This window comes from Danio rerio, chromosome 19 (genome assembly GCF_052040795.2).
Source record: "Danio rerio strain M-AB ecotype USA chromosome 19, GRCz13ab, whole genome shotgun sequence".
Lineage (NCBI taxonomy): Eukaryota > Metazoa > Chordata > Actinopteri > Cypriniformes > Danionidae > Danio > Danio rerio.
Genome location: NC_141039.2, coordinates 13151149 through 13164245, shown reverse-complemented (window position 1 = coordinate 13164245; position 13097 = coordinate 13151149). Strand labels below are relative to the sequence as shown.

At 38.5% G+C, this 13097-nt stretch overlaps 1 protein-coding gene across 2 annotated transcripts in view; it reads left to right on the top strand.

Annotated features, from left to right (window-relative positions):
* Positions 1-13097, top strand: part of rnf19a (ring finger protein 19A, RBR E3 ubiquitin protein ligase) — a 48733-nt gene that overhangs the window by 13594 nt on the left and 22042 nt on the right. For both annotated transcript variants that reach the window (NM_001326695.1, XM_088651381.1), the window contains one exon: positions 9125-9968. In NM_001326695.1, the coding sequence (NP_001313624.1) occupies positions 9125-9968 (844 nt within the window). The remainder of the gene's footprint in view (positions 1-9124; positions 9969-13097) is intronic.

Genomic DNA, 13097 nt, shown 5'->3' with positions numbered 1-13097 from the left:
ATATTTTATGACGGTATAACGGTATTGAAACTGACACCGTTGCTATTTTTAGATGCCGCGGTATACCATAATACCGAAATACCGCCCAAGCCTAGTCATAATATATTTGCAGATATCTCCAATCTGACTAGTCGAATTATAATTATGACTAGTCAAAATATAATTAGAGATGTCCCTAAATATATTTATGGATAGTCAGAACAAGGTTTAAATGCTGAAACGGCTTGCCATACGCTCTCACCCGTAGCACAGTGGAGATTTCTCTAGTTATATCGTTTCTGTCATTTGTTATGCAGTGACATGCAATCAAATATTTCGCCAAACAGTCCTTAGGGATGCGGTGACACGCAGTCAGATATTTCACCGGACAGATCCACCACTTTTGGCGCTCATAAACAATTATAAAGCCCTCGTGCTGCAGGAATGAGGAGGTCTGCTGAAGGCGCGCAGCTGTCATGCAGTGAGGAGTTCTCGTCTTTAATAAACTACTGCAGTTTGCGTTCACTGAACAGTAAGAATGATTAATAAATCCATATGAAACAGCCCCAAAGTCACGTCTCGCTTTCAGTTTCGGGCTTTGGCGCGTTTTGCACTCACACACAAGCGTACCGCGCCAAAGCCCAAGTGAACCGCACTCAGGCACACCTCTTCCATCCGGGCCAGGTCCGGCCAAGTGAACCGTGCTTGAGCCCGATTCAGCGCACTCACACTTCTCAAACGATCCGGGAAACCGGCCTGGGCATGGTACGGATGGCATAGTGTGAGTAGGCCCTTAGTTTACTGAGTGCAAGTCCGTTTGCGATGGTGTACGTGGTGTTAAATTTGACACATATCTGCCACTTGCACGGCAGACAGCATCTGGCTATATGAAGGATGAAGGATTAAACAGAAGCTCTCATGCTAGATGTGGCAAACAGTTACCTGAAAATTCCATCCCACAGACTTTTCATAGCGGCCTTGAAGCCAATGGAAGTCTTTTATCCACTCTTGGAAAAGTGTAGATGGTGGATTAACATTCAGCACATGGTCACTAGTAAGATGTAGAGCTGTGAACCTAAGGTACAAAAACTGTCAGGGGGTGGTGGTACCTTTTCAAGGGTTTCATAAAGATTTAATCTTGTATTTTTTAATGACTGATATACACACTTTAGGTTCTAATATGCTTTAATAAGCCAGTATTAGTTTGTTAGGGTACTGCCCCAGCTTAAGTACAATTTCAGGGGAGCCAAAATTTATGGGAGTCAAGCTCTCACAATCTAGTATTCGCTAATATTCGGGTGGCTTGAAACAGTGCAGGAAAGGCATAATGTACTACGAATCTTCATTCTTCAAAACGGCTGACAATTTAATATTAATCATATGATGTCATAATAGATAAATGGCCAGTTATTTAAACCAGATATTTAAATCTTATTCACACACTTGTTTGATGAATCAATTTTGTGAACGGACCCCGGTTGTATACCTGACTTTGTAACATCCTGACTTTGTAACATCTGTAGTCATGTATTTATATTTCAGTTGTTTGGCTTCCTAAAATGTTAGTTAGTAGAACCTTAGAAACATTGCTAAAAATTGATTATCCTAAATATTTCTTTGTCTGGACAAACAAACCACCAGAGTGAATGAATTGTACCTTCGCACACTGAATTGGGCCAGAGAACGTTTTAGGAGGACATGTTTGTTTATTGCCTCAGTGAGTCCATCTCCCTATACAGCAGCTTGCACAATAAAGTGTGATCATGAACTGTGACCTCTATCTCAATACTTTTATACTTGTTGGAAAAGCAGCTTGTTACTGCAAGTTATGTTTTGAGAAACTTCTACTTTGGACTGTTGATTGCATCTCTGCTTATTTACACCCTTCCACTGCCAATTGAAATGCTAATGTTTAGCACTCGTGTTCATTTTGTTCCCTATATGTAACGCACAGGATACTAAGCTATTTTTGTTTGATGTCTTTTGGCACAGCACCGCTCTTTAAACAGAGGTCATTTTTTTGCCTGGTAAATATTGTATAAGGTTCATTGAACACTACTGGTTGTAGTTCCACCTGTCCTAGTTAAGTGTGCTGTGTTTCCTGGTTAGATTGGAATGGAGACGGATTAAACCGATCCTGAATAAGCCTTTTATTTTAGCTGCTCAGCTGACAGCAGTTTGAAAAGCAGCTCAGGGCTTTTTGGATTTGCCATGTCAGGCTTAATATCTGATCAAAGATGTGCGTCCAGTATAAATATCAACTAGATAAAACAAGGTGAAACCCGGTGAGTGATCAGGAAGTTGAAGGGCAGCATTAATAGGCGACCGAATGCACGTTGTCCTGGTGAGGAAGTCTGTCCTCGGTGAAAAATGCACCCGGAAATTGCTTTAATAAGCTCATTACAGAAATCCCACTGCATTCTATACACATGCCTGCTTCTCTTGAGCCACACACAGGACTCTTGCCAGCTTCTGAGATGTGTGTGTGCGTGTGTGTCCTGCAGCAGCTGGGACAGTGGCAACCGCTCTCATTCTGGCATAATCAGCAATTGTGCTGATGAAGAAAAGCCTATTTGGTCTCTCGGTGAACACACAAACATAGAGCAGTTGAACTCTTGCTTCACAAAATGCCTCGCTTCTGACATCATTTCCTGCCGGCCCTCAGCTGACTGGAAAAAGGGGGTGGAAGGCAGAAAAAAGGGGAGGAGGGGTACATGAAGGGTGGGATCCCTTATACTGTGGTGGCGTCTCCACCCTGCCTGTTGCTTCGGCTGCTCTTTTTCAGTCGTTTTGGAAAGAGGGTAAACTACAGCAGCTTAGCTGGTTTGCTTGGTACCTTGGAGTCAGACGTGACTGTAATGAACATAAAAATCTCTGAATGTCTCGCTCATGTGAGCTGCTCTTTATGATGCTGCTGGCTGCTGTTTTATGAGTCAAATGGCTTCCATATGTTAGAAATAGAGTTGCAAATTTGAACAGTACATTCAACGGGAAGTTGGTTTTGTGATTTAACTCTTTCCTCCTCTTTTTTTTTTCTGTAGGTCAAGCTGCCTTACAAAGTCTTGTGCTTTGTATTACAGTACTAGATACTTGCAGAAATGTCATCTTTTGATATATGATGTTCTCATTGTCTAAATGAATGATAAGCTAAAAAGTCTTGTAGCCCTGCATGACAAATATGACACTTAAACCACCTGTGGAATTCGAAACTGAATAATCCGCTTGTTAAGTGTGACGTCACGCGAAGCGGCTTCCGGGTCCAAGAGCTCTATTCAACTGAATGGGGAGACTCATGAAATGGTAATAATAAACGTTTACAAAGCGATTTAAGGCTTTCGAAAATCACGATCGCAGTATATATGTCCATGCCTAATATCCGATGGCCAGAAAGTGATTGTTTTTTTATAAATTGTTACATTTTTGGTATTTGTTATGCAGCAAGCCCAGAGATTGTTGTGTACACCATGATTTTATATAAAATTAACTTTAATGTGTGATCGGAATAAAACGTGATCATAAACGAATAATTTCTCCACTCAAATGAGTGGCGGCTTGGACCCGGAAACAGTATTACAAACGTCACAAACACGTCACCACTTAACAAGCGGATTTAGTCAAGCTATTTGTCCAAAATGGCTGATTTATTTTGAAATGAAACCAATGTCAGCTCACAAATTGTTAAAACAAGAATAGTGGTATCATTTGCAATAAATAATGCACACAAATAATGTAGATGCTAGACTCTCTTAAAAATCCATAAATAGTAGTTGTCCATATTTTGTGATTCGTTATTTAATTATTTATTTATTTTTTAAGGGTTTTCACCTTTTTATTGAGATAGGACAGTGTTATTACAGATTTTACAGACAGGAAAGTAGGGGGAGTAGAGATGTGGGAAGGTTTGGCAAAGGACCATGAGACAGGGAATCGAACTCGGGTCACCGTGAGCACCTTGGTGCTATGTGTCTGCACTAACCACTAGGCTATTGGCGCAGATGTGATTCTAAATTGCATTAAGGGGTCCTTGATCCTTCTTCCAACAACTTTTAACCATGTAAAAAAAAGTTACTTAATAACATAGTTTAAAGTGATGTGTTGTCTGGGTTGGAGTTGCATAATATGATACAAAAACATTGTGATAAGCTGCCAGTGCATTTACTGTTATAGACTCAATACTCTATATATTATTTATTATACATTCATATTATTTTAAACCACTAAAATTGCAATAAAAGTCACTTTAAGCTGTAGAGTTGAAGTTTCAGTATCAGAGCAGAGATCAAAGTCCCATAATGCAATTCGCAACCATAAATAAACAGAAAACACTTGTGACGGTAAATTAACTGATATTGTTTCAAGTGTAGTTGACAAGATGCTTTTGGTATCATTTGGTATCAAGTTACAACTAAACTTTTCCTCTCAGTTTTTTTTTTTTTGTTTGTTTTGTTTATTTTTTAAGTTAAAATGCTTTGTCAACTGGCCATTTAGCAGTCAGCTCTTTATGAGAGTCATAAACGAATTTTGAGTAGTTAAAAATGATTGTTGTGATAAGGAAACAACATTTAGAAAATGGTTTTCTTTTGCCCTAGCTTGTTCGCCTGGATTGTTTGTCTGTTGTCTCTAGGGTACAGTGTGTTTGTTTGCTATAAAAGCATTTACACCCAATAAATGAAATTCTGTGCAGCTCTTACAGATGTAATTAACTCCTCCAGTGTTTACACGAACTCCCCAAGACCCCTTTGGTAAACAAAGAACCCCCGCTGGAACATTGCTACTTTTTGTCTTTTACTTTGAACATCGTGACACATTCTCTTTATAAAGGCTGAATTATTTATGAATGTTATGTTTATTCCCATTATATTTGTTATAACAAAACAGAATGATTCCTCATTCAGGTTCTGAGCTCACAGATATGTCATTTAGTAATTTTTATAGTTGTCTTAGAGCAAAAGATAAAAACCAGACACCTTAATTTATAGTCATTGTAGTCACTGAGAAAAACAAGCATGGGAAATTGTCCTTGATTAACCTGAAATATTTGAGTAATGTTGATATGATGCGTCTAAACAGCATACCGCACTGGTTAGACGAGGTAGGTGTGTTTTGGGAATGTTTAACAGTGTCAGCTGTTTTGCATTGTAGCTCTCAGTTTCATTTCTTTCTTAGACTTTTATTTAGTTTTGACTTGAGATGGAAATTTTTCTTTAAAACGAGTAGGAGCTGTTTGCACATACATGTTATCAGAACAAGACTAAACCCATTGTGCAGATGTTATCTGGCGCTTAATGTTTGTTGTGTTGGAAGCGCAATGCAATGCACACCAAATGAGAGTGATGTGCATCTTGACTGGCTGCTAATGGCATTTTATCTTTCTTGAATGTTATCTGCTTGCCATGGCATTTGTCTCAAGGGCTCGTGCATGTTTTTACGTGTGTTTTGACAGGACACCACTGTGGTTACCATGTAGTTTAGATGCTCACAGTGATTTACATTTTCTTCAACTTGTGTAAATGCACTTAGGCCCTGTGTGTGGGTTTATGTATACATGAATACATTCCATCTCTTCTGCCCTAAATACACATGAAGTCCTCGGTAACAAAGCAAATAACAAGAATACTCAATTATTTAAAATGATAAGTCGCTGTGTAATGGATCATGGTTGATCTGTGATTCGTATAGATCACAACCCACAGTTCAGAACACACGTGATTATTAAATACATTTTTTCTTACTTTACTAAACATGTAACTATCGCAGAGAGATCATGTCGCGTCATTCAAATCACATGTATGAAAGCATTTAGGGTTTCCTGTAAAATATATTGATGACTGAAGAAGTTGTGGTATGGTTTTCGGCATGTGGTGGGTTTCTTTGATTATTGAAGGTGTTTTCTGTTACTTGTTTTTTAGCCTTTATTAATACATTCAGTGTAAGCTGCTCAATTAATCATTAAAAGATCCAAATCTCAACAACCACTCGACATAAATTATAAATGATTGTCTTTTGCATATGTCTATTAATACTTCGAATCGCTGCATTAATATCTGTATTTGAAAAATGCAAAAATCAAGAAAGAGGTTAAGTCTTTAGTTTACAAACAGTCAAATAACACAGAAGTACTAAGAAAACAGTTTATAGTTTAGATAAAACCACTGATGTTCATGGTGAAGATTTAAATCACCATTATATGCATTAAACTGGATGCTCAAAAAATGAAAGTTTTAGGCAGCAATTAGAACGTTTACTCAATAGGTGGCGATAACCAATAAAAATATGCCACTGAATAATTAAATTATACACTAAAAATTTAGTTTTATGAGTGAATAACTGAATCCTTTTCGAAAATTAGACTGAAAATAGGGGTTGTACAAATTATAATGTTAGATTTTTACGATTAGCGTTCTCAGCAACAGTAGTAATTTTTTTTTTTTTTTTTTTTTTTTTTTTTTTTTTTTACAATTTATTTTATACAGCTGATTATTTCTTAATTTTTCTTTTGATAAAATTACAGGTTTTAAGTTCTTTTTGTTAAAACCAAAAGTGTCTTGCAGTGCTTTTTTTTGCAATGGAAAGCAAATGACATAACGATAAGGAATAATTATGAAACTTTTTTCATTAGGTAAAAAAAAATGAACAGAAATGTATATGATAAATATTAACAATGTTAACACTCAACTAAAATTTAACATTGTTTTTTATAGTTCCTAAAATTAATTTTAAAGTTGTTGCACTCCATAATTGTTAAATGTTTAGTTACATATTTCAAATTGATTAGCTTTGCTTTGCTCTTTGTTACTGCTGAGAGAGAAGCTTTTAGTCGTTCTACGCGCTCAACCAACGATTCCACATGGGATTCTTGCGAGGCAAGGCAAGTCTGTCCATGATGGGATACCATGGCTTGTACAGAGTCAAGTATCACTTCCAGTGTTGAAATCTTCCAGCAAATCTGACAGAGCCACTATGTTCACTTCACCTGATGCCGCGAGTGTTTCGGCTGTTGCATTAGCTTCTTTCTTGGACGTTTTCATGGATTTAGATACAATCTTTTATAAATACTGTTGTTTATAAGTTGTTTAGCTTTTTTATGCATTTAGTTGAAAAAGAATGGGGTTTTAAGTGAATAAACAAAACTCAGCTGGGAAAAAAGACACTTCTACTCCATCTCGCTGCTAACCGGAACTCTCAATTCAAATAGATTAAAGTAAAATGGAATGAAGAATCATTTAATTTAACTAAGTTTACAAAATTTTAATTCAGGAAAATTAAAACAGAAAAAAAACAATTATGAGAAAAATGTAATTGATTTCATAGTTCCCTAAACATCCAGGTGCTATCAGAATAATCATAATAACATGAAATGTTTTAGGACATGCTTTAGGTCTTATTTTAACTTTTATTTAGTATACAAATCCAGCATGTGTTTCTGAAAAATATTGTGGGCAGAACAATTGATTCTGTGGGATTGTGCTTCACAATTCTTTATGCAATGCCTAAAAACATGTCACTGACCGTAAAGTGGGACTCATCTGGCTGACTATCTGTTTCCTTTAAACACACGAGCAAATCATTGAGTGTCTTTTAAATGGCATGTGTGAAAAGAAAATAATCCCCAGCTGGAAAGCGAGTTTGTATTTGCACAAGGAGGTAAAAGTATTTCTGGTATGACTTGGAGACAGAACAGTCCTGGATCACAAGAGCGAGAGAAACATCTAATGCAAACTTCCAATGATGTCAGAGTGAGGAAAACACCTTACCTGCTATTTCTATGATCTCTCATGTGACAAATGAGCATACAGCATTTTTGGGAAGCTCATATGACTCGTGTCACTTCCTCATATCTGCGTGCTTTTTCGTTTGAGACTGATCTCTTTATGTATTGTCGAATCTGATGCGTTCACACTTAATCGCATGCTTTTCAGACACTTTTCATATGCTAAAGTATCTTACTGCCCCAAAATATGGTGCGTTTAACCTGCAGTATCTTTCTGATCCGTGTTCTGCAGCAGAGATTTGATCAGTTGGACTTCTTTCATCTAAGGACTATATCCACATCTTTTTAGTAAAAGGCCATCTCGCACTTTGATTCATTTGTGCTGCTGAGGTCTGAAACTGGAGCTCTCAGCAGTTTTTCAGACAGAACAGATGTGTTTGTAGACTACAGGCTCTCTAGTGTATTTGTGAAAGGCCTGCAGGCAGGGCGAGAGGAAAACGTATATGCGGAGGACGGGAAGGATCCTCATTCTCTTTCTTTTCACACTTCGTTCTAATGTGTCGAGTTTCTTACCCTCCTGGTTTCTGTGGCTTCCACTGGCATGCAGAAGTTTCTTCTTTTCTGGTACTGCATCAGTGATGTCACATCCTATTGGTTCTGCAGTCTTCTTGTAATTGTTTCATTACTGTGAATATGCTGTTTTCAGCCTTTCATCAACTTTTCCACTGAGTCAGTGCTTCTCCAGAAAACTTCTTGGCAGTGTTTTAATGTGTTTTTCAGACAGCAGGAATCAGTTTCAACTTTTAAACTTGCTGTTAGCATGACATTTTTGAGCTAAACACTGTAAATGCATTGAGCTGGGATGGGTACAAATTTATTTTGTAACCCACACCTTTTTCTTAACATTTAATTAAAAAAAGCAGTATATTTATAGCTAGCCCTGTAATAGTGTATACAGTAGGCATGTGGCCGGTATAAGGTTCTGATGGTATGATAACCTTGGATAAAGATATCACTATTTCAAGCTAACAATGTACTGTGATTACTTTTAAATTAAGTCATTTTCTTGTCTTGGTAAAAAAATTACCTTTCCCCTATTGAACACAATACATTTTATTTTAACAAACATTTGAAATATTTTAGCCTTTTTTTTATTATTATTTTTTACTAGTCAGCATACCTTAAATTTAACATACTTATTGTTATATCTAAAAAAAACTTTATTTGAAATCCATGGGCTCTTCAATATTAATGTACTGTGATCTGATAGAATAGCCATTTTAATAATTCTTGCAACCATCTGAAGTTTTATATAAAGTTTATTAATCGTATTTATATGTATACTGTCATCTAGAAACTAAGGTAGAATCAACAAACTATTTAAAATCTTCTGTCAGTCTGTCTAACTCGCTTGTGTTTTTTTTTTTCTCACAGATCAGGTCGAGATCCAGCCTGGTGACTCCAAACTGACACGTGTGTCCCAACTTGAGCTGCCCGGCTCAAGGGAGCAGCTTGCAGAGAGTTCACCGCCATGTCTTAACACCTCACGGTCCCCTCTGAAAACCCTGTCCCCCCTTCCCTCTCTCTCCCCTCCCTCCCCCTCCTCCTCTTCCTCCCCTTCCCTCCCTGTAGACACTTCCCAGTCCTTTGGAAACCACAGTGCCTCCTTCGGAGAGATGAGTTTGCATCAGCAGCAGCAGGGGTCGGAGAGGGACCTCCCCTCCGCTGCCTCGTCCGTCAGTCTACCCTCTGTAAGGAAGACTCCTAAGAAGCGGCGTATCTCGCTGCGCTCACTGTTTCGTCGTCGTTGTGGGGATCCCAAATCCCGCAAGTCAAGGGCACTAGCCGCCGGAGTAGATGGCATTGCCAGCGTGGAGAGCGTGCACTCTGAAATGTGCCAGCAGCAGGATCACGCTTCGGCTCTTTCTGCGGCCGGTGTGGCCTACACCTCGTCTTCATGCTCCTCGTCCTCAGGCTCCACCTCTGAGCTGCTGGAGTGTCCGCTGTGCCTGCTGCGCCACACCAGAGACCGTTTTCCTGACATCATGACATGCCACCACCGCTCGTGTGCCGACTGCCTCCGACAGTATCTCCGCATCGAGATATCCGAGAGTAGGGTCAACATCAGCTGCCCAGAGTGCTCGGAGCGCTTCAACCCCCATGACATCCGGATGATACTCAACGATCGGGTGCTTATGGAGAAGTATGAAGAGTTCATGTTGCGCCGCTGGCTGGTGGCGGACCCTGACTGTCGATGGTGCCCTGCTCCAGACTGCGGGTAAGTGCACATTTTAGGAATACTAATAATAATGTCTTGGTATTGGTAGAATTTTAAAAAGTGAATACATTTTTTTTTTTTTTTTATGAATAATTTTTTTAAAAATAATTAATAAATAAAAAAAATTATCTTTTAGATGTACTTTATATAAAGTATGGAAAAAATAGTGATAATATTTGATAACTGATAAATTTTTCTTTTTCTTTTAGAAGAGCATATGTTTAATCAGCTTGTATGCAGATGATGTGATATTGTATTTAAAGAACTCTGGAAGATCTGTTCCCGCCCCTTTAGATAAAGGCCGTACTCACACTATGTACAGTTGCCTCGAACCGGGCCAAAGCACGCTTGTCCCCCTCCCATCTCCCCCGACGGCCCGCACTCACACTTATCGGGTCTGGGTACGCTTACGTCATCGATGCTGCGCTGTGAGCGCTCTCGCTCAGTACAGTGGAGATTGCTCTTGTTATATTGTTTCAGTTGTTTGATATGCAGTGACATGCAGTCAAATATTTCGCCAAACAGTCCTTAGGGATGCGGTGACACGCAGTCAGATATTTTGCCAAACAGATCCGCCACTTTTGGCGCTCATAAACAATCATAGAGCCCTCGTGCTGCAGGAATGAGGAGGTTTGCTGAAGGTGCGCAGCTGTCGTGCAGTGAGGGGTTTGCGTATTTAATAAACTACAGCAGTTTGCATTCACTGAACAGTAAGAATGATTAATAAATCCATATGAAACAGCCCCTTAAAAGTCACGTCTCGCTTTTAGTTTCGGGCTTTGGCACGTTTTGCACTCACACACAAGCGTACCACGCCAAAGCCCAATTGAACCGCGCTCAGGCCCACCTCTTCCAACCGGGCCAAGGCCGGCCAAGTGAACCGTGCTTGAGCCCGATTCAGCACACTCACACTTCTCAAACGATCCGGGAAACGGGCCTGGGCACGGTACGGATGGCATAGTGTGAGTAGGCCCTTAATTACCTCTTTTGGGAAGCTGTCTTGATATACAATCAACCTCACAGTCAACCTCACAAAGAGCATTTTTGTTCCACTTTTCACAAATTTTTGAGCTGGCTTTCTGGAAAACATTTCACTTCAAATAACAGGGGACCACTTCACATATTTAGGTTTGACAATTAATGTTGATCAAAATACATTTACTTAAGCTGAATTTTGCTGTTTATCTTTTTTTCTTTTACAAAACTCAAAAACAATATAGATATTTGGAAAATCCAGCCTTTATCAGTAGGGGTGTCAAAATTGATTGTTTCTTTGGTGCACCGCGATGCAGATGCCGACAATTTGGTATTGGTTTAGTAATAATCATAACCGGTTATTATGTAGTAACGCCATTTATCTCATATGCGCTATGTCTCCGTAGCTTACTATGGCGAGGGAGGCGAGCGCAGGTATTTGCTATGCTCCAGCTACTTAAAAACGCAGAAACTGCGCAATTTCAGTGCATGTGTTTGCTGGACAGTCTTTCACTGACAGCACTATTTCACTGTTAAGGATAAACTGAAGGTAAACGCCAATTCTGTCTCTCTCTCATATTACTACATTTTAATACAAGAATTGCTGTGCTGTGAAGAAAATATAAAATTGTGTGAGGAAAGCCTGATCAATGCACCATAATGCACAGAGATATTGAGTTGAACCGAATCGATGGCATGATAATCATAACTGAACCGAACAGTGAGACCAGTTTAGGTTCACAGCTCTATATATCAGTGATTGGACGTATAAATTCTATAAAAATGGTCACTCTCCCTAGGTTCCTATACATCTGCCAAAATTTCCCAATTTTCTCACTTCTGCATTCTTTAAAGAGTTGGACTCTATAATCTTACCATATGTTTGGAATTACAAAGCACATCGATATCTAAAGTTCATTTACTGAAACCCAAGTCCGGGGGTCTGGGTTTACCAATATTTAAACATTGTTATTGGGCTACCAATATTAGGGCTCTATGTAGTGTAGAGGTCAACATCTATGAAAGGCACTGTAAATTCAAACATTTGTAGTACTTTGTTTCTTTTTTTGTTTGTTTTGTCAGCATTGCCTGTTTAGTTTTTCAGTTTTAATTATAGTTGTAAATTAGTGACAGCCAAAGGAAGATGAAATACATTTCAATGTTAACTGAAATATTTAAATAATCAAGATTTTTGTACAAGTCAAAACGTTTAATATGGGTATTGTTGTTGTTGTTGTTGTTGTTGTTATCATCATCATCATATGCAGTTTTTTTATCATTAATGATGTTCATTGTTTTAAAAAAATATTGCCTGTAAAAATGAACATTACTCAACCTAAATAAATAAAATTCTATAACATAATGTTGCGCTATCACACTTGATCTACAAACCATTTATGTCATCAGTACAGCATAATGCTAAAATCTTGTTGCTTTAGCAGCATGATGGGAGTTTCCATTACTTTTTTCCCCTGGTTTGGTTTAAATGGCAGCTCTGGTTTTTAACTGCATGGCTGTGCTGTTGCCACAGCTGCTATGTGTTTCCACAGCTGCTAAGTATATCTGCATGTGTGTCTATTTGCTTGTTTGTTGGCTGTTTGTTTTGGCATTTGAGCCATAGACATGGTAGAGGTCATTTTGTGTGAATGTGTGAGCAAGTATAAACAGCGGCTTTTAATTGACTATCAGTGTCAATATTCATGTTTGCATTCACTGCTATAATCAAGCTTTTGACTAAAGCTAGCCTTAACCCCTGTGATCATGTAAATTATGAATGCACCAGTTTAATGTTAGTGTTGGAAGTGGTTCTTCATATTTTTGTGGAAACAGTGATGTAATTGAGTAGGAGGATTCCTTTTATTCAACAAGGATTATAGAATTAAAATTTTAAAATGAATAGTTGTTTTGAATGTACCCATTTGCATTGAATATGTTGGGCAAAGGATATATTATTAATTGTGCAACTGGGACCAGGGAGGTTTTATTTGCACTTTGTTATTGGTCAGAGATTCAGCTTTTCACTATTTGCTGTTCTCTGACTCGGAGCCAGATCTGTCTGGGGCGTCATCTGAAGTTGGCACAAGCGAGTGGCAAAGTATTGTGTTGGGATCAGCACTTTTGGAAGTCTGACACCGGTGACACTGCTGGTTTGAA